The 20,848-nt window shown below is 44.8% G+C and overlaps 1 protein-coding gene across 1 annotated transcript in view; it reads right to left on the bottom strand.

Annotated features, from left to right (window-relative positions):
• The window catches only part of OTOA (otoancorin), a 75,909-nt gene extending 72,279 nt beyond the window's left edge, over positions 1-3,630 (bottom strand). The window contains exons 1-5 of the mRNA XM_084882707.1: positions 3,542-3,630; positions 3,141-3,169; positions 2,955-2,985; positions 2,826-2,853; positions 1,167-1,254 (exon numbers count right to left, since the gene is read on the bottom strand). Coding sequence (XP_084738833.1) covers positions 1,167-1,254; positions 2,826-2,853; positions 2,955-2,985; positions 3,141-3,169; positions 3,542-3,629 — 264 coding nt within the window. The 5' untranslated portion in view covers position 3,630. The remainder of the gene's footprint in view (positions 1-1,166; positions 1,255-2,825; positions 2,854-2,954; positions 2,986-3,140; positions 3,170-3,541) is intronic.
• Positions 3,631-20,848: the final 17,218 nt, after the last annotated feature.

Below are 20,848 nucleotides of genomic sequence, written 5' to 3'. Positions count from 1 at the left end.
CCCGCCGAGCAGTAGGGATGAGGTGCCCTGTGAACGGCGCACGGCTAGCTCTCCGACGGGTGCCGCTGCAAGTGCTGGCTGGTATTTTTGTTTTCATCACGTAAACATGGAAACACAGCTGTCAGACGTCATTCATCCATGACACGAGTTCTCTGCGGAATCAGAGAACAGTTCCTGAACTCTGGGAGAGCATCCCCCGGTTTTCTGTGGGTGCTGTTCCCCGGGCAATGGCGAAGACCCAGCACACGGCCTGCCAGCCGAGGCCCAGATCCACGCCACCGAGCATGATTCTGCTTGTAGTTGGGTTAAAAGTGAAGAAAAATATTTCTTGGATGCATGACCGAGATACTGATACTTATTCCCCTGTTGCTCCTTTTAGCGATAGAATCCCACTCGTCCAAATCGGTCCGTGGCCTCTGAGAAAGGCCTGCAGTAACGTGACCATGGACTGAGAGCGAAGGAAGGTAAGCAAAGGAAGTGTGGGAGGCAGCTCACATCCCTGAAGGAAAAGCTGCCCGCCTTCACTTCCTGTCCCCGCGCCCCCCCCCCCCGCCTGATTCTTCCCTCCTATCTCCCCCCACCCCCCGCCTGATTCTCTCCTCCTATCTCCCCCCCACCCCCCGCCTGATTCTCTCCTCCTGCCTCATCTCTCCTCCCCCCCATCCCCATCTTCCCGCCCACCCCCCGGCCTTCCCCGCCTTGGGTGGAGAATGGGTGTGCTGTTTCAGGATGTGGGCAGCAGCCTAGAGAATGACTGACAAAGTGGTGAGCTAGAAGGAGCCTGGCCTCTGGATGGGCTTTTCACATATCCTCTCTGGGTCTCCCGCTTAGCTGTGGACTATTGCAGAAGACAGAAATAAACTAAATTGTTTGAGCGCTGTCATTTGGGGTCTCTTTGTTATGGCGGCTCAGCTTACACCCTAAGGCACCATGTCTCCATCCAAGATGGGAAGATAAAAGCTACTGTAGACCAAGAATTGTATCGTGTTTTAAGAAAAACTGGACGGAACGTGTTTCCTTGGGGCGAAGCCCAGCTCTACACCCGGCCCCTCTCCGCTTCTACACCCGGCCCCTCTCCGCTTCTACACCCGGCCCCTCTCCACCCACCGGGCCCGAGGCTGCGGCCCTGAGCAGAGGGCACATGGGGGGGGCGGGGGGGCACACACCTGCAGGCTGGGGGCGGTGAAGGCCACGTTCCGCGCGGTCAGGTGGGCCAGGACTGCGTGGGACAGGTCTGCCGTCCACGGCTGGGAGCTTCGGTCAGAGAGACGGGAGAAGGTCACCAGGCGGCTCCCCGCCCCTGACAGGCAGCTCTCCTGCTAGCTGAGTGACTGGGCGGGAGTGGAGGATGGGGAGTGCGGCTGGGATGCCGGAAACTGTGCGTGAGTGCGGAGGAAGGGGGCGCGGTGGGTGGGGCCGGGGGAGCTTCCAGTTTAGGAATCAGCCTGGATCCCCTTCTCCGAAGGACAATGACCAGCCTCTGCGCTCTGTGCAGCATTCCAGCTCCCACAGCAATCCCCCTAAACCAGCTACAGCTCAAACAGGTGAACCTGGAAGGCTTCCTCACTAAGTTAAGTTGAAAAACAGGCCCTGGCAGGTGTGGCTCACTGGATAGAGTGTCAGCCTGCTGACTGAAGGGTCTAGCCAAGAGCACATGCCCAAGTTGCAGGCTCGATCCCCTAGGTGGGGCATGCTGGAGGCAGCCAATCAATGATTCTCTCTCATCATTGGTGTTTCTATGTCTCTCTTCCTCAACCTTCCTCTTTGAAATCAATAAAAATATTTTTAAATTAGTAACAATAATAATAAATGAAAGCAGGAGCTGTGTGTACCATGAGAGGCTGGAATAGCACTGTGGAGTGTGGGTTCGGAACTGGATTTGAATACTGGCTCAGTCATGCAACTGCACGGCCTTCAGCAACTTACTGACTTGTCCTGTGCCTCGGTTTCCCTGTCTGTGTTATGCATTGTCGGGGTTCCATCTGCTTACACTGGGAGCGTGCTTTGAATGGTGCAGCACATAGAAATGACGGCTCCCCTCATAACAGCCAAAGCCGGCACAGCTCACACCCCAGCAGTGGTGCGAGGCCAGCTCCCATGTGCGCCCATGGAGCACCCTCCCCGCAGAGCGTGCCTGCCGGCGTGAAGCCTCCTCCGTCAGCCCCTGGAAGGCCTTCAGAAGCCCGTTTTTGTTATACGTGATGAATGGATAACAAATTAATAAATCAACACCTTAGCCTGAAAAAATATTCCTAAAACTACCCATTGGAGTCATCTTAGGGAGGGGAGTGTTGTGGGCATCTTTCACGTTAGCATGATCGGGCGCCCCTGCCGTGCGGCCAGCACTCCCGGCAGACAAATATCTGCAGTGGTTGTCCTTCCACAGGGCTCCCCAGAACCCTGCCTGTGCCCCAGGGGTCTCACAGGGCTGTCCGCGGCGCGGGCGACACCACGGCGAAGGCCATGGGCGGGCTCCCCTCCCCACTTCGTGGCTGGATGCACCCCGGCCTGAGTCATCATTCCGCCTAATGGGTGGCAGCGGGCCCTGGGGTGCTGGGAGGGCCTGAGTGTTTCTGTGCATAAAGCACTTCGAACAGCCAAGCCCCCGCGCCCCCGCCCCCCCCCCCCCCCCCCCCCGCCCCCAGCTCCTGTGCCGGAGCAAGGGAATAAGCTTGTGGAACAACTGTGTCTCCTTAAAAACACACTGGTGCTTCGGCTGGCATTGTTTGCAATGTGTATGTATTACCTTTTACAACTAAGAGACTGTCATGAAGAACTTTTACTAAAAATCTATCCCCCTCCCCCCTGCCCCAAGAGCAGGTTACCTTTGAAACTGTATGAGATCCAGAAATGCTAGAATGGGAATAAAATGAAAGATGCTTAAAAATGAGGCACTCCAAAGAGATGGGCACCTTCGGCGTGAAATTCTTAGAAGCAGCAGGTGGGGACATTACCATTCAGATAGTTTCCATCTATTATTTCTTCCTAAAGGCAAAGGGACAACAGATAAGTATAACATCCAAAACTGGAGAGGAGGTGTGGGAGGAAGGAAGGAAGGAAGGAAGGAAGGAAGGAAGGAAGGAAGGAAGGAAGGAAGGGAGGGAGGGAGGGAGGGAGGGAAGGAAGAAAGGAATACTCACTGCCATTTTCTGCAGCAATGGATGCAAACCTGTAAGAAAACAGTGAATGCACAGCTAGAGCTGAACTGTGTAACCTTCCAAGATACAAATGTGGGTTCAGATAAGAGTCCCCCTAAAAGCCATGGAGGAAAATGATAGTGCGTGTTAGTCACACCTGCACCCATATGTGCCCAGTGTGAGAAAAGCTTGGTTTGAAAACCCCTTTTAGAATAACCGTGAAAACCTCCATGTGCTCCTGCACGCACACCTGTGCACACATCATGTGCACACACACCTGTACACACACACCTATGCACACACACTCCAGAATACCTCACAGCATTAAGGACCTAATCTGGCCCATCCCCTCTCCATCCCCTGGATGTGTGGAAACCATGAGAGGTTTCCTCCCTGCGACTCACCCTGGCTGGAATTTGCGCTGAGACTGGCCACTCCATGGCTCAGAAAAAGGAAAAGGACAGGTGCATATGCCCTAGATTCCTGAGTCATCCTCCTGTAATTAATTCAAGCATGATTATTATAGATCAATAATTCCAGTTTGATTTCTTAAATATATTTAAAAGATTCAGAAGACAAAAGGGAAAGACAAATAGACCCAGAATCCCTTAAGGTTTTTTCAAAACAATTTTAAAATCCTATCTACTTTTCCCATGTAAACCCCTATCCCGGTCTAAGACACAGCCTCTCTCACCTACTGAAAGTCGTACCTTCCCCCCATTCCCCTCAGCCAAGCAAGAGGAGTGCTTAAAATCAAGGACTCTGCTGTATCTAACAAAGAATTTGTGTCCAGGATATAAAAAGAACTCTTGCAATTCAGTTAGAAGAAGATAGCCAATGGGGAGAAATGTAGAAATATATAAACTTTATTTTAAAAATGCAAATCGCCAAAAAGCACATTAAAGATGATCAACATCATTAATTATCAGAACATGCAAATTTAACCCACAATGAGATACAACTACATTCTCCCTAAAATGGCAAAATATTTTAAAAACTGATAATACCACGTTTTGGTGGTAATGGAGAACAAGAACTCTAATACATATGTTGCTGATACAGCCACTTTGGAAAACTGTTTGGCAATGTCTTAAAAGTTAAATATATAATACTCTATGACCCAGGAATACACCCCTAGGCATTTACTCACGAGAAATTAAAACTTAAATCCACACAAAGACTGTACAGGTTCATTCATAAGAGCCAAAAATTAGAAACAACTTGAATGCCAACAACAGGTGAAAGATTAAACAAATGTGGCATATCCGTCCAATGGAATACCACTCATCAATAAAAAGGAATGAGTTGAGCTTTTGCTTCCAGATATGACGGGGTCATTGGCAGTAGATAAAATCTCATACTTTAAATAATTATAAAACCAACCAAAATATATGAACAAATGTTTTTAGATACTGGGTGACAGGTAACGCAAGGCTGAGATTCCTGAGAGAAGGGAAGGTGTGAGACACTAGGAAATGTACGTATACTGGTCCTGTTCCTGGCTCCTGCACAGAGCCCCCCAAATCCTTGAAATTCCTGGGTGACAAGGCACCAGGGCACTCTCTGTTCCATGAAGGCGAGTCTAGATGGTTCTGGACGGCTCCCGGATGGGAGCTGATCATCTTAAAGACTAAGCCATGATTTAAAGCCCGGCATGTTCAGGCCTACCCCCACCCTCCAGAGAGAGGCTGGAGTGGAAGGTAATGGCTGACCAGCCAAAAGGAGGGAAATCCCAATACTGCATGGTTCAGACATCTCCCAAGATGGCAAACATCCACACTGGGAGGGTGGGCACCCTAACGCCACATGACGAAAGTTCCTGGACTCAGAACCCTCCAAGCCTCCCCCTGTGCAGCTCTTCACCTCGCTGCTCCTCTGTGTCCTCCATCGCGCCCTTTAATAAACTGTCACTAAGCATGAGTGTTTCCCTGTGCTCTGCGAGCCGCTCCACCAAATCCATCACACATCAGGGCGGGGCGGGGCCCTCCGATCCTAAGCAAGTCCGACAGAAGTTGTGTGTAACCTGGGGACCTACCACTCGCAATTTGCATCTGAGTGGGGTAAAAGAGGTTTGGTGGGACTGGGCCCTTAACCAGTGGGGTCTGGCATTTTCTCCAGACAGTGTCAGAATTTAAATTGTAGGACACCCACCGGCATCATAGAATTGCCTAGTGTGGGGGAAACCTTCACACACTTAGTGGCCAGATGAAGTGTGCTGTGTGGAGTGGTGAAGGAGACACAGAGGTGACAGGCTCACAGGAACGGACAAAGGAGGGGAGAACTGGGCTTTTCCCTACTCGGGAGGTTTTCTTTACACTTAAAAGAGCTCTGCAAGCCCACTACCGGGGGCCTCCACACCTCAGCACAAGGAGGGAGGGTCCCAACAGAGCCTACAGGTCTCACTGAACTGAGGAGACAGTTGGTGACACTATGAAACATCTAAATTGCATGTAATTAGAGCCCCAGAAAAAAGAGGGTGGCAGAATAAATATTTAAAGAAACAATGGCCAAAATCTTATCAAGTTTCATAAAACTATAAACCCACAAATCCAAGAAGTTCAACAGACTCCGAGCAGAAGAAACAAAGAAAACCACACTAAGGCACATCATAATCAAACTGCCAAAACACACACACACACACACACACTTTATAATATATAGAGAACTCTCAAAACTAAACCTTAAAAAAGATAAACAATCCAATTAGTCAATAGATAAAACACGTGAGCAGACATTCCACCAAAGTGGATATCCAGAAGACAAGTAAGAACATGAAAAGATATTCAACATCATTAGCCATTAGGGAAATAAATATTAAAACCATAAAATCATTATAGATCTACCAGATGGCAAAAAAAAAAATGTTTTAAAGTGATGAAAGAAACTGAATCACATTATAACCATAGCAAGAGGAATAAACTAACTTAAATAAGAATATGGATGCCCTCAAAGATGTAATGCCAAACAAAAGCCAATCCAAAAGAGTACATATTTCATGATTCAATTTATATGAAACTATAGAACAGACACAATAATCTACAGTAACAGAAAGCAAGTCAGGAGTGCCTAGGAAACAGTGACGTACAGTGGGAGGAGTTTATTGCAAAAGAGCACAAGGAAACTTCATGGGGTGAAATTACTATATCTTGGTGGTGGTGGCTGTTATACAGAAATGTACAAATGCTAATCAAAACTCACTGAACTGTACACCTTAAATGGATGTATTTTATTTTAATATCAATTATACTGCACAAATGTTTATTTCAAAAGAGAAAAGAAAAGCATGGACTGAGAAGCCAGATGCCTGGTTTGAATCTCATCACCACCACTTACTAGCTGTGTGATGTTGCACAAGTTACTTTATCTTTCTGGACCTCTGTTTTCTCATCTGTAAGATGGAGTAAATATTGGTATACCCAGCATAGTGTGGTCTGAGGATAAAGTAGCTAATAGTAAATCTCTTACATGGATTGGTAGAACCAACATCATTAGAATGTCCATACTACCCATAGCAATCTATAGTTTCAATGCAATCCCCATTAAAATACCAGTGGTATATTTCAAAGACCTTGAAATTCATATGGAATAAAAAAAGACCCTGAGTAGCCACAGACAGAAGAACAAAATCAGAGGGATCACAATATCAGATATCAAGCTATATTACAAAACCACTGTTCTCAAAACTGCCTGGTACTGGCACAAGAACAGACATATAGACCAATGGAATAGAACAGAAAACCCAGAAATCGACCCAAGCCATTATGCTCAATTAATATTTGACAAAGGAGGCAATAGCATAAATGGTGTTAGAAAAACTGTACAGGTACATGCAAAAAAAAATGAAACTAGACCACCAACTTACACCATACACACACACACACACACACAAAAAAAAAAAAAAAAAAAAAAAAAAAAAAAAAAAAAAAAAAAAACACCTTAAAATGGATAAAGGACTTAAATGTAAGACAGGAAACCATAAAAATCTTATAAGACTCCATAGGCTTAAAATATCAAATATATGTCATAGCAATATCTTTACTGATAGTGCTGCTAGGATAATGGAAACTAAAAAGAAAATAAACAAATGGACTACATCAAATAAAAAGCTTCTGCACAGCAAAAGAAACCATCAACAAAACAACAAGAGAGACTACTGCCTGGGAGAAAATATTTGCCAATGTTATCTCCGATAAGGATTTAATCTCCAAAATTTACAGAGAAATCATACAACTTAACAAAAGGAAAATAAACAACCCAGTCAAAAAATAGCACAAGGACCTAAATAGACACTTTCCAAAAGAGGACATACAGAAGGTCAAGATACATGTGAAAACATGCTCAAAGTCACTCATCATCCAAGAGATGCAAATCAAAACGACAATACAGTACCACCTCACACCTGTCAGGATGGCTGTCATCAACAAATCAACAAATGACAAGTGCTGGCGAGGATGCAGAGAAAAAGGAACCCTCATGCACTGCTGGTGGGAATGCAGACTGGTGCAGCCACTGTGGAGAACAGTATGGAGCTTCCTCAAAAAATTAAAACTGGAATTCCCATTTGATCCAGTAATCCCACTTCTAGGAATATATATATATATAGCAAAAAATCAGAAACATCAATCAGAAAGGATATATACACCTCTATGTTCATAGCAGCTGATTTACAATAGCTAAGATTTGGAAACAGCCTAACTGCCCATCACAGATGAGTGGATTAAAAAGCTGTGCTACATCTATATGATGGACTACTACTTGGCTACAAAAAAGAAGGAGCTCTTACCATTTACAACAGCATGGATGAACCTGGAGAGCATTATGGTAAGCGAAATAAGCCAGTCAGAGAAAAATAAATATCACATGATCTCACTCATTTGTAGAATATAATGAACAACATAAACTAATGAACAAAAACAGATGCAGAGATATAGAAGCATCAGACAAACTGTCAAACCTTAGAAAGAAAGCAGAAGAAGATGAGAGGAAAGGGGAGTAAGAGATCAACCAAAGGACTTGTACGCATGCATATAAGCACAGCCAATGGACACAGATAATAGTGGGGTGAGGGCATGTGTTTGGGGTTGGGAGTATTACATATGTCTCCTCTCCACCCCTCCCACCCCCGCCCCGATTGAAGAGAGGCCAGTGGGGGGAGGGAAGTGTTGTGGAGTGAAGGCAAGTGAATGACCACTAGAGTCTAGACCAAATTAAAATTTAGGGAGCCTTTAAGAGCCGGCCGGCCAGCTGGCTATCGACTGCTCTGCCTTTCTCCACGCAGGGAGTCCAGAGAGCAGTCCCGACCCTTTGTGCAGGACCACTTTTAAGCACATTAACCACATCCTATTTTTGTAGAACAAGTAACCCAAGACAAAACAGTTTTTCCCAAGCAGCGTCAAGATCATGCCATTGATGATCATATTGTTCACAGGGTCATCCTGTTCTTCAGAAAGCTGACAGTGTTGTATGAAAGAAGGCCTACGTGCTGGGAAGGGGCCATGAGACCCTATCTCAAGGCCTGGCCTGGTGTCAGCACTGACAACTCTATCTGGGGCATAGTTTACGGCCTCAGTAGTGCTCAAAAATTCCCACTCTCTAACAGAAGCAGACGTATGTAATACTTTAAACTATAAAGAATTTAAATTAAAATAAATAAAAGCAAGCTACCATTATTAGCAATCAAGAAAAGAAAAAAAGTAGTAAATCACTTAGCCCAAGACTGTATGGCTCAGTTGTTTGGAGCTTCAATCCATATACCAAAAGGTTTTGGGTTCAATTCCAGGTCAGAGCACATGCCTAGGTTGCAAGTTTAATTCCCAATTGGGACATGTACGGAAGGCAACTGCTCTCTCTCTCTCTCTCTCTCTCTCTCTCTCTCTCTCTCTCTCCTTCCTCTCTCTCTCTCCCCCTTTCTCTCTCCCCCTTGTCCTCTCTCTTTCTCTCTTCCCCTCTCTCTAAAATCTATTAGCTAATCCTCAGGTGAGGATTTTTTTTAAAATAGTAAATCACTTGGAAACAATGCTTGACACAAATAAAGCTCTATATGTATGTTTATTAAATAACAACAAAAATCCAGATTGATATTTTCAAAATTCAAACATGGAATGTCTGTGGAAAGAATGGTCTAGAAAAAGGTGAGATAAGGCCATTGCTAAGCACCTTTACTTTTACTTGTAGGGCGATGAGAGCCACTGAAGGGACATAAGCACAAGAGCGAGAGGCACGCTCTTACTTTTTAAACCTGAACCAATAACCCTGAGACTATCATGGAGGAGGCAGTGGTTGAGCAAGGGAAACCAGTACGAGGCGACAATAATGACTTTGTCGTAGATGGCAGGGAGGTGGTGAGAAATGGTTGGATGCTGGATGTATTGGGAAGGCACAGCCAACACACTGGAAGTGGGCATACTAACTTAGATGCCACCTATATATCTGAGTGGAGACAGCAAGTAGGCATTCTGCTCTTAGAGTCTGCAGTAGGGGAGAGCTTAGTTGCCTTCCGTATGTGCCCTGACTGGGAACTTAACCTTAAACCTTTTGGTATATGAAACAATGCTCCACATACAGAGCATTCAACATATCCTTAAACCCATAATGCTGGAGGAGATTACCAAGAAAGTGCCCAAGGAGAAACGACGCGAGTTTTAAGGGCTGATTCCAGCACATTTCCTTCCTTAAGATATTGGGTAAACCAGCTACAACCAGCAAATCAAGAGTGGGTGATTCCCCAAGAACAAACAACCTAGTTTCTTCAGCAAATATATTGCAAAGAATGGGGGGTGGGGGGAGAGATGGAGGGAGGAACTGTGAACATAAAAATAAAAACCTAGCTACATCAGCCAATTAGAGACTTTATTTGGATCCTCAAGAAAACCATAAAATAAAAATACGAGACATCTGGGGAAATTTGAGCCCTGACTGGATATTTAAGATTTTAAAGAATTATTGTTTGTAGGGAGAGGTTATAGGGTTAAGCCACAGACTGACCTGCTGGCAAAGTCTCAAACAAGTCCCAGCTTGGAGGGCACAGTCCTCTAAGCATAATTTAGCTTGATCTTGTGACTGCTCCCTAGATCTTTCCTGGGTAGCTAATGGGCTGTGGGAGGTGCAGCAAGTGCTGCCAAAACAAGTGAAACTTACAAGAACATTGTAAATTACCTTATTTGCCCCTGACTATAAATAAAGCATCAGCTTTGCAGTCTGGACCTGTTCTGTGGCCTCAGACAGGCAGAGAAAATCCACCTAGACCCAGCTTATTCTCTTTGTCTGTCTTTTCTTCATCCTTCACCAGCCCTCTCTCAGGCTCGCCAAACCCTTGGCTGTGCTGGCTCGGCACAAGTGGCACCCAACTCGAGGCTGCGTTCAGCCCAAGTGCACTCAATGCGGGCCTGAGTGTGAGAGAACTGCAATTGTCAGGTGAAAGGACGCTCCAGTGAAGCACATGCAAAAAGCAAAAAGGAAGGTAAGAAGTGCAGATAAAACATGGTCTAAAACATGGGAAATTCAGAATCGAAGGGAAAGAATGTCTGCGTATCCCTGCGTAAGGCTATACTTCAAGCAAGGGGCTGTTCTGTGTGGTATGAACAGCTTTTCAATTTTTGGATTTTGTGAGTAAAACCTGCCCATGTTTTTCTGAGGAAGAAAAGGTAAATATAGAGGCATGGGAGAAGGTAGGAAAACAACTTCACAATCATTATATAGCTGAAGATCCAGAGGAAATGCCTGCCTCTACTTTCAGTCTGTGGTCCCTGATTGGGGACTGTCTAGAGCCCACTCCAAAATGGGAGTGGAGGAATATGGTAGGGAAATGCAAACCTTGGCCAAATTGGGTGATTAGTTATTACTTAAAAAAGCAAAAAAGAAAGAAAAAATTTAAGATCTATCTTTATCTATTAAGCATGAAAAGAAATTCAGCCAGCTCTGTTGCTGATGCTTCCCCTGAAGTAAGCAGAATGTGGGGGAAGGGAGACACATGGCGATCCAATATGGAAGCCCACTCTCTCAGTAGGCTAAATTAAAGTTTCCTTTTTCGCCATAAAAAAGTCCTAAAAATTTAGAAATATGTCTGGAATCTATGTGCTTGTGGGGAGAGAACCTAGCTGTAAGACAGAATGCGTGCATGGTCCGATTTCAGACATTTAAATTGTCTTAAGCTGGAATCTCTCTGCAAAAGCTATAGAAAATGAAAAACAGAGGCCTTAAGTGACACACTAGATCAAATGGATCTAACTGATATTTACAGAACATTTCACCCAAAAGCAACAGAATATACGTTCTTCCCAAGCGCACATGGAACATTTTCAAAGATAGACCACATGTTAGGGCACAAAACAAGTCTGTACAAATTCAAGATTTATATAATACCAATTATCTTCTTGGATCACAATGGCATGATGTTAGAAATCAATTACAATAAAAAAATCAAAAACAAATATATGGAGGCTAAATAATATGCTATTAAACAGTGAAAGGGTTACCAATGAGATCAAGTAAGAAATTAAAAACTTCCTGGAAACAAATGAAAATGAATACACAACCACCCAAAACCTATGGGACATGGGAAAAGCAGTTCTGAGAAGGAAGTTCATAGACCATAGGCCTACCTCGAAAAAATAAATAAATAAAAAGTAAAAAATAAAAAAAATATAAAGTAAACAAACAAACAAACAAAAAAAAAAAACAAGAAAAGCACTCTAAGCTATCTAACCCTACAACTAAATGAATTAGAAAGAGAGAATCAAGAAAAGCCCAGAGGAAATAGAATAAAAGAAATAATAAAGATCAGAGTGGAAATAAATGCACAGAGAACAAAAAATACAATACAAGCTGGGACCGGTTTGGCTTAATGGATAGAGCGTCAGCTTGGGGACTGAAGGGTCCCGGGTTCGATTCCGGTTGCGGGCATATCCCCAGTAGTGGGTGTGCAAGAGGCAGCTGATCGATGACTCTCTCTCATCAATGTTTCTAACTCTCTATCTCTCTCCCTTCCTCTCTGTATAAAATCAATAAAAAATATATTTTAAAAAAATACAATACAAAAGATCAATGAATACAAAAACTGGTTCTTTGAAAAGATAAACAAGATTGTTGAACTCTTAGCCAGACTCATCAAGAAACAAAGAGAAAGAACCCAAATAAATAAAATCAGAAATGAAAGAGGAGATATTAAAAACAGACACCACAGAAATACAATGGATTGTAAATAAATACTATGAACAACTATATGGAACAAACTGGACAATCTGGATGAAATGGACAAATTCCTAGAAACATACAATCTTCCAAAACTCAATCAGGAAGAATCAGAAAACATGAGTAAGGGAACTACAACCAATGAAATTGAAGCAATAATTTTAAAACTCCCAACAAACAAAAGTCCCGGACTTGATGGATTTACAGGTAAATTTTGCCAAACATTAAAAGAATAACTAACACCTATCCTCCTCAAAATATTCTTTAAAATTCCAGAAGAAGGAACACTTACAAGCTCTTTTTATGAAGCCAGTATTATCCTAATACAAAACCAGATAAAACACTACAAAGAAAGAAAATTACAGGCCAATATCCCTGATGAAAACTGATGCTAAAATTCTCAACAAAATATTAGCAAATCAGATCCATCAAATTATTAAAAAGATCATACACCATGCTCAAGTGGAATTTATTCCAGGGATGTAAGACTGGTACAATATTTGCAAATCAACAAATATGATACATCATATAAATCAAATGAAAGTTTAAAATCACATGATCACATCAATAAATGCAGAAAAAGCATTCAACAAAATTCAGCACCCTTTTTTGACAAAAACTCTCAGCAAACTGTGAACAGAGAGATCAGACCTTAACATAATAAAGGCCATACATGACAAACCTACAGCAAACACAATATTCAATAGGAAAAAACTGAAAACGTTTCCCCTAACAACAGGAACAAGACAAGGATATCTGTTTTCACCACTCTTATTCAATGTAGTACTGGAATTCCACAGCAATCATACAAGAAGAAGAGATAAAAGGCATCCTAATTGGAAAAGAGGAAGTAAAACTGTCATTATTCACAGGTGACATGATATTGTACATAGAAAACCCTAAAGATTCCACCAGGAAACTACTAGTCTTAATAAATGAATTAGGGCCCAGCTGGTGTGGCTCAGTGGTTGAGCGTCGACCTATGAACCAGGAGGTTGTGGTTCCATTCCCAAATGATCCCCAGTGTGGGGCATTTAGGAGGCAACCAATCAAAGATTCTCTCTCATCATTGATGTTTCTATCTCTCTCTCCCTCTCACTTCCTCTCTGAAATAAAAATTATATTTTTTAACGAATTAGGCAAGGTAGCAGGATGCAAAATCAACCTCCAGAAATTGATGGCATTTTTAAACACCAATAATGAATTCTCAGAAAGAGAAAAAAAATTAAATCCCATTTACTATTGCAACAAAAAAAAAAAAACACAAAAAGATACCTAGGAATAAACTTAACTAAGGAGGAAAATACCTGTACTTGGAAAACTACAGGACATTGAAAAGATAGAGAAAAATTCAAAGAAATAGAAATGTATACCATATTCATGGATTGGAAGAATTAACATCATTAAAATGTGTATACTACCCAAAGCAATATATAGATTCAACACAATCCCTATTAAAATACCAACAGTTCACAGAACTAGAACAAATACTCCAAAAATTTATATGGAATTATAAAAGAACTTGGATATCAGCTGCAGCAATCTTGAGAAAGAAGAACAAAGTTAAAGGGATCACAATAACAGATATCAAACTATATTTCAAAACCATTATAACCAAAACAGCCTGGTACTGGCACAAGAAAAGGCATATAGACCAATGGATCAGAACAGAGGACCCAGAAATTGACCTACACCTGTACAGTTTTCCTCAACAATGGTATTGGGAAAACTGTACAGACACATGCAAAGAGATGAAACTAGACCACCAACTTATACCATACACAAGGATAAACTCAAAATGGATAAAATGGTTAAATGTAAGGCATAAAACCATAAAAATCTTAGAAGAAAACATAGGCAGTAAAATCTCAGACATCTCACATAGCAGAATTTTCGCTGATAGAAACTAAGGAGAAAATAAACAAATGGGACTACATCAAAATAAAAAGCTTCGTCACAGCAAAGAAACCCATCAACAAAACAAAATTGGAGCCCACCACAGGGAGAACATATTTGGCAATGATACATCTGATAAGAGATTAATATCCAAAATATATAAGGAACACATACAACTCAACAAAAGGAAGACAAACAGTGCAATTAAAAAATGGGCAGAAGAACCTGAATAGACATTTCTCCAAAAGGACATACAAATGACCAAGAGACATGAAAATATGCTCAAAGCTACTAATCATCAGAGAGATGCAAATTAGAACCACAATGAGATATCACCTCACACCTGTCAGAATATCATCAAAAAATCAACAAATAAGTGCTGGTGAGGATGTGGAGAAAAGGGATCACTAGTTCACTGCTGGTGAGAATGCAGACTGGAGCAGCCACTGTGGAGAACAGTATGGAGTTTCCTCAAAAAAATTAAAAATAGAACTTCTGTTTGACCCAGTGATTCCACTTCTGGGAATATATCCTAAAACCTCTAAAATACCAATCAGAAAGAATATATGCACCCCTATGTTCATAGGTAAGACTTGGAAACAGCCCAAGTGCCCTTCAGAAGATGAATAGATGATAAAGCTGTGGGACATTTATACAACGGATACTATGCAGCTGTAAAAAGGAGGTGTCTCTTATCCTTTGGGGCAGCCTGGATGGAACTGGAGACTATTATGCTAAGTGAAACAAGCCAAACTGAGAAAGACAAATATCACATGATCTCACTTATTTTTGGAATCTAATAAACAAAATGAATTGACCAACAAAATAGGACCTGAAGAATGGAGGCATGGAACAGACTGACATACCTCGGTGTGGAAATGGGGGCCAATAAGATACAAACCAGAGCACTTATATTGTTACTAGAGGCCCAGTGCATGCATTCATGTGCCCGTGGGGTCCTGCCGGCCTGGCCCTAATTGGGGTGGGTCGGGGGCTGGGCCTATCGGGAGGAGGAGACGGCAGGAGGTTGTTCGGAGGCCTGCCAATCAGAGTTCAATCAGGGCAGGGCCAGCTGGGGGGAGGGGCCGTGAGAGGTTGGCCGGTCAGCCCCACCCCCAAATGGGGTAGGGGGGCCATCGGGGGAGGAGCTAGCTGGGTGAGGGGCTGCAGGCAGTTCACTGGCTGCTGTGGGTGTCACAGCCACCGGTCATTATGGCATTCAGGTCCCTGGCTTTTTACATATAGAGATATGCATATATGGACACGGGCAATAGGGTGGTGAAGACCTGGGTGGGTGGATAGGGCCTTGGAGAAGGGGGGTTATGGGAGGGGTGGAAACAGGAAACATCTGTAATACTATCAACTATTAAAAATGTATATATTTAAAAAATGAAGTAAAAGAGGGTGGATAGGTGTGAGGAACGGGGCTGTGAGGAATGGGCAGAGGGCTGAGGAAAACATGAGGATTTGGTGTCCTCTTGGTGAAGTGGAGAAGGGGGGACCACTCAGAGCTGCTCCTGGGTCAGGTCAGGTGAAGTCTGGGAATTACACTATGCTTACACCCTAAAGCAGGTACCCCCTCTTAACAGGAACTTGATGGGAAACCCAAAAGCACAACTTTCCAGAGTGTTTCAGAGGAATCCAAGTTCTTTCTTGGAGAGTTCCCTGGTGGTCTAGCCTGTATGCAAACAGATTCTTTATCCCCCGAGGGGGCTTCCACAACCAACTTTGCAAACAGTTATGCTCGTTTTACTGCCCAGGACAAAAACAAACTAAAACTTTTGAAACCTCCAGACACCAAAGCTGCACCTTCCACTCTGGGTTTCAAAGCACTTTGTAGATGCGCTCACCCACCCATCCTGCCCCAGGCTTCTTCCCAACCTCCCACAACCCTACTGGTTGGGTCTCTTTGGCTCCTGCTTTGTCCCTGCCCTTCGGCCCGCTGCCCTGGGCACTGGCCTCAGTCACCTTCTCCAGTTTCCCAGACAACGAGCTTCTTGTGCCCCTGGCACAGCGTCTCATTAAGGCTGCCGAGAAGTTTACGATTACTGACGAGGCCCGTTCCAAGGAAACCCAGCCCATGGGTTTGAATGAAAGTCCTTCGGGTCATTCTCATTTAGGAGACCGGCCAAAAGGGCTGGAAGGCCCCACAGGGCCCTGGTGATTAGGGAGTCAATGGTTTTCTCCCTGGGCCCCGCCCCTTGGAACCCCCATTGGTTGGGGGTGGGGGGGGAGGTGGAAATCAGGCGAGCAGGACCGCCCTGTTGGAACCTAAAATGATAACGCAAAAATGACCACATGCCTTACAAACAGTTTCCTGAGACATCACACGCATGTGGATGGGTAGGGAGACCAGCAGCCCCGTTTCCGGGCCTGTCCCCGGGGAGCCAGGACAAGTGGTTCACCTTACGGATGAGAAACATTTCATTTCCCAGGAAACTGGCAAAGATGCCGGAGGTTCCTCCACCGCTGGGCCATCCATCCAGAAGCAAACCAACAATTCACAGTGACGGCTTTACTGCCTGCGAGGCGGCGGTCTGAGATCTGTACCACAGACACCCGTATGGGCCTGCAGATCCCCACTTGGAGATTCCCTCCCCCACCCCCCACCCCCCAAAAAGATACCATTTTCATTACTATAATGCAAATGCCCTAACTTGTCCAGCTTGTAGGATACCGGGCTGATTGAACTGGATTTGGTGCTGTTTCAAACCTTGGTGTTGGGATGGCAGCTCACAAGGGCGCAGAACTCCCAGGGTGAGAGCTGTCTGGGCGAGGGGCACGGGGCCCCTCCTGCCCCAGCCCTGCCCTGCCGGTGAGACTCGACTCGGGACAGCCAGGCCTCTTCCTCTCGGTCTCGGGGGAAGAAGTCAGAAGGCTGGAGGTTCCATAATGAAAGGAGGAGAGAGAGATGGTCTTACTGAGCATCTTCGGGCGCCCAGGCCCTGCCCTCCCCCCTGCTCTTCCCACCACCCAGTTAGTCTCCTAGAGGAGTCAGGCCCCACAGAGATCCCCCAAACGGCGGGGGTGCCAGGGGCGCATATCCCAGCAACCACTGAGTAGGAGAGAACTCCATGTAAGCCCTCTACACACTTGTCACTTCATCCTTGCAGAATCTCGGAGGCAAACATTACAATTATCTATTTCACAGACCAGGAAGGGGCTCTAAGAGGCCAAGAACCTGCCCAGGTCACATAGCTGTGAAGTGTCAGGACCACACCCCAAACCCAGCATTTCCCAGCTCTGCTTGCTGGCCTCTGCTCAGCGGCCATGAACCGAAGCTCGGCAGCTGGCACCACCTCGGGAGCAGGAGCGGCGCTAAGGCGGGCGCCCAGCTGTGTGCCGCTGGGCCAGCCCTCACCCTCGCTGGGCTCGGTTCCTCCTCTGTGGGGGCGGCAACGGCGGCTCCCTGGCGAAGCTGCCGACATGACGGACGCTCATGCGGTCTCCGTGCACTTGCCCTCCCTGCATTTCCCACTTCTTGCTTACAAAATCCGGAGGGAAACTAGGTAACATGACAGGACTAAGCCCAGCACTGCACACACACTTACCGACCAGCAGCCATTATTACCATTGTTTTTGCCGCTGGAATACTACAAAGTTTCCGTCATTGCCGTTCCTAAGTGGGCTCGTGTCCCTTTCCTGGACAGTCATCACACACACACACGCACTCACACACACACATACATTCTCACACACACTCACACACACACTCACACACACATACACTCACACACATACTCACACATACACACACACAAGCACTCACACACACATTCTCACACAAACTCTCACACACACACTCACACACACATACACTCACACACACACTCTCACACACACACACTCACACACACTCACACACACATACATTCTCACACACACTCACACACACACTCACACACACATACACTCACACACATACTCACACATACACACACACAAGCACTCACACACACATACATTCTCACACAAACTCTCACACACACACTCACACACACACACTCTCACACACACACACTCACACACACTCACACACACACATACATTCTCACACACACTCACACTCACACGCATACACAGACTCACACACACACTCTCACACACAGACACACACTCACACACACACACACACTCACACTCACACTCACACTCACACACACCAACCTCCCATGGACCCCTCCTTCCCGGCACCCCTTAAAACCCTGTCACCTGCCACCCCGTGCATGCTTTGTGCCCTTCCCTGGGGAGACCCTGCTGCGCACCCCCAGCCGCGCCCCCAGTGCGGACCCTGTGGCTGCAGCGCGCGCCTCACCTGCGCCGCCGGCTCCGCTGCCGCCGCCGCCGCCCTGGGGAGGGGAGGGGAGGGGAGGGGAGGCGGGCGGTCACAGGCCCCGCCGGCTCCCTCTCAGACCAGGTCTGACAGGGAAGGAGGCGGCTCTGAAGCAGGGCCACGCCCTGCGCTGCTGGCTGTTTAAAGGTGGGTTGTTCAGTGTGACAGGAGTCATGCGGCTCTTTAGGAGTCCTCACCTGTGAAAGGGTGTGCTTACAAAGTTGGAATTCGATGGCTGGGATTTGCTTGGAAATGAGGGGACCACGGAATGGAAGGGGTGTGGGTGGTACAAGATTGGCCACGTGATAATGGCTGAAGGATGTGAGGAGGGATCTTAAGACCTGTCTTTTTCATGTGCTTGGAATTTTTCATGCTGAGAAGATATTTTCAATAAGAAGAGCTATAAAAATGTTCAGACCCCTTGTTCAGTAAATGTGACCAGATTATCTGAAAGAAAAAGAAGAGAACTCCTCAAAAGTAAAAATGGCTTGTGGTTTGTGCACCAAAATATTTGCTGCAGCAGCATTACATAGTATATAAATAACAAAAAACGGTGGCGGTAGAAAGAGACCCAAACTAAGTGTGCAACATAAAGAAATGGATGTGTAATCTATAACACATCAACTCTATGGGTTACACACCTATTAAAACGGGCATTAACAATGACCAAGCAATAGTACCACAAAGAAATGCTTTATATCCCAAAAGCCAAATGTTAAGTAATCCATTTGAGTACACTTTTATTTTAAAAAGAAAAGGAAAGGAAACACATTGAAATATTAGATTTGCAAGGTGGGAGGGGGCCTCCTCTTTTTTAATGAGAATGTGACTGTGCGCTCCAGCAGCTGCCTTGCAAGCCTTCACGTTTAATGAAATACCTCAATACCTGAGAAAGTCTTAGTGACTGAATTCACTAGTGCTGGCATTTTATGTGACAAAATTAGACAATCTCTTCAGAAATTGCCAACTGTACTGTTTGTTCTGTTGCTCATCTGGAGGTTATTTATATTATTTATGAATAGTTACAATACCAGCATCCTCAAAAACACCCATTCTTCTCAGGTTCTTAGTTTAATCTTAACAAGAAGCTTACTCTCAAGCCCTAAATGATGTCTTCCATCTTTGTCATTTTATTTAGAAAATAGTTTATGAATTTCACATTATTCATCTTGGAAGAATAAAATTACCTTTTCGTTTTTTAATGTTAAAAGTTTGCAAATTTGTATTGTGGGTACATATATTCATAGAAAAAGAATGGATATATATATATATATATATATATATATATATATATATCAAAATGTTAATAATGGTGCTGTCAGGGTCATGGGGAAGGTAAAGTTTATTAGTATTTTCTTCTTTTCATCTATATTTTCTACTTTTTCTATAACAGACATGTATTTATAATGCTACTAGGGGCCCAGTGCACAAATTTGTGTACCTTGACAGGAACTGTGGGCTGTGAGGCTGCAGGGGCACATCCTCCATGCCCCCGCCTGGCCCCTCCCACCATGGCCCCCGAATCTCCTCTCTGCCAGCCCCGCTCCCACCACTGCCACTCCCACATACTGAGGCACCCACCCCATTCGCACCCACTGGCAGTCACAACTCGGGAGCAGGGGGAGGTGGAGAAGTCCTCAGGGGCAATTGGGGCAGGCAGCCACCACTCACACCCGCTGTCGGTCCCTAGCAATCCGGAACGGTGCTGGGTGCCGACAGTGGGTGAAAGTGGGGCCAGCGCCAGCAGTGGGTGTGAGCAGAGGCTCTGGTGCACAGCGGGTGTGAGCAGGGCAGTTGCTGGCAGTGGGTGTGAGAGGCCGCTGCCAGCCCCGATTGCCCCTCAGGAGCAAAATCCAAAGGGAAATCTTAAGTTCTAGTTATGTAATAATATTCTTCTAATTCTCCAAAAGTGTAAAATTTTATAGCTAAAAAGAAGTATTTGATGTCAGTGAACATTGGCTCCAGACAGCGATTATTGATATAGGAAGCAAGCTAAATTACTAGTAAATGAACCCAATGCCATAAAGTTGTACTATAAAAACAAATATTAGAGAAATGCAAATCAAAACCATAATGGAAAAAAAAAAACCCACAATGAAATACCACCTCACACCCATTAGGGTGGCTACTCTAAAGAAAAGCAGAGAATAACAAGTGTTGGTGAGGATGTGGAGAAATTGGAAACCTGTGCACTGCTGGTGAGGATATAAAATGGTTCAGCCGCTATGAAATAAAGTGTGGAGGTTCCTCAAAAATTAAACAAAGAATTATCATATGACCCAGCAATTCCACT

Source organism: Pipistrellus hanaki, assembly GCF_964339955.1.
Source record: "Pipistrellus hanaki genome assembly, chromosome: 4".
Lineage (NCBI taxonomy): Eukaryota > Metazoa > Chordata > Mammalia > Chiroptera > Vespertilionidae > Pipistrellus > Pipistrellus hanaki.
Note: the sequence above shows the minus strand (reverse complement) of the source record. Positions and strands in the feature narration are given on the sequence as shown.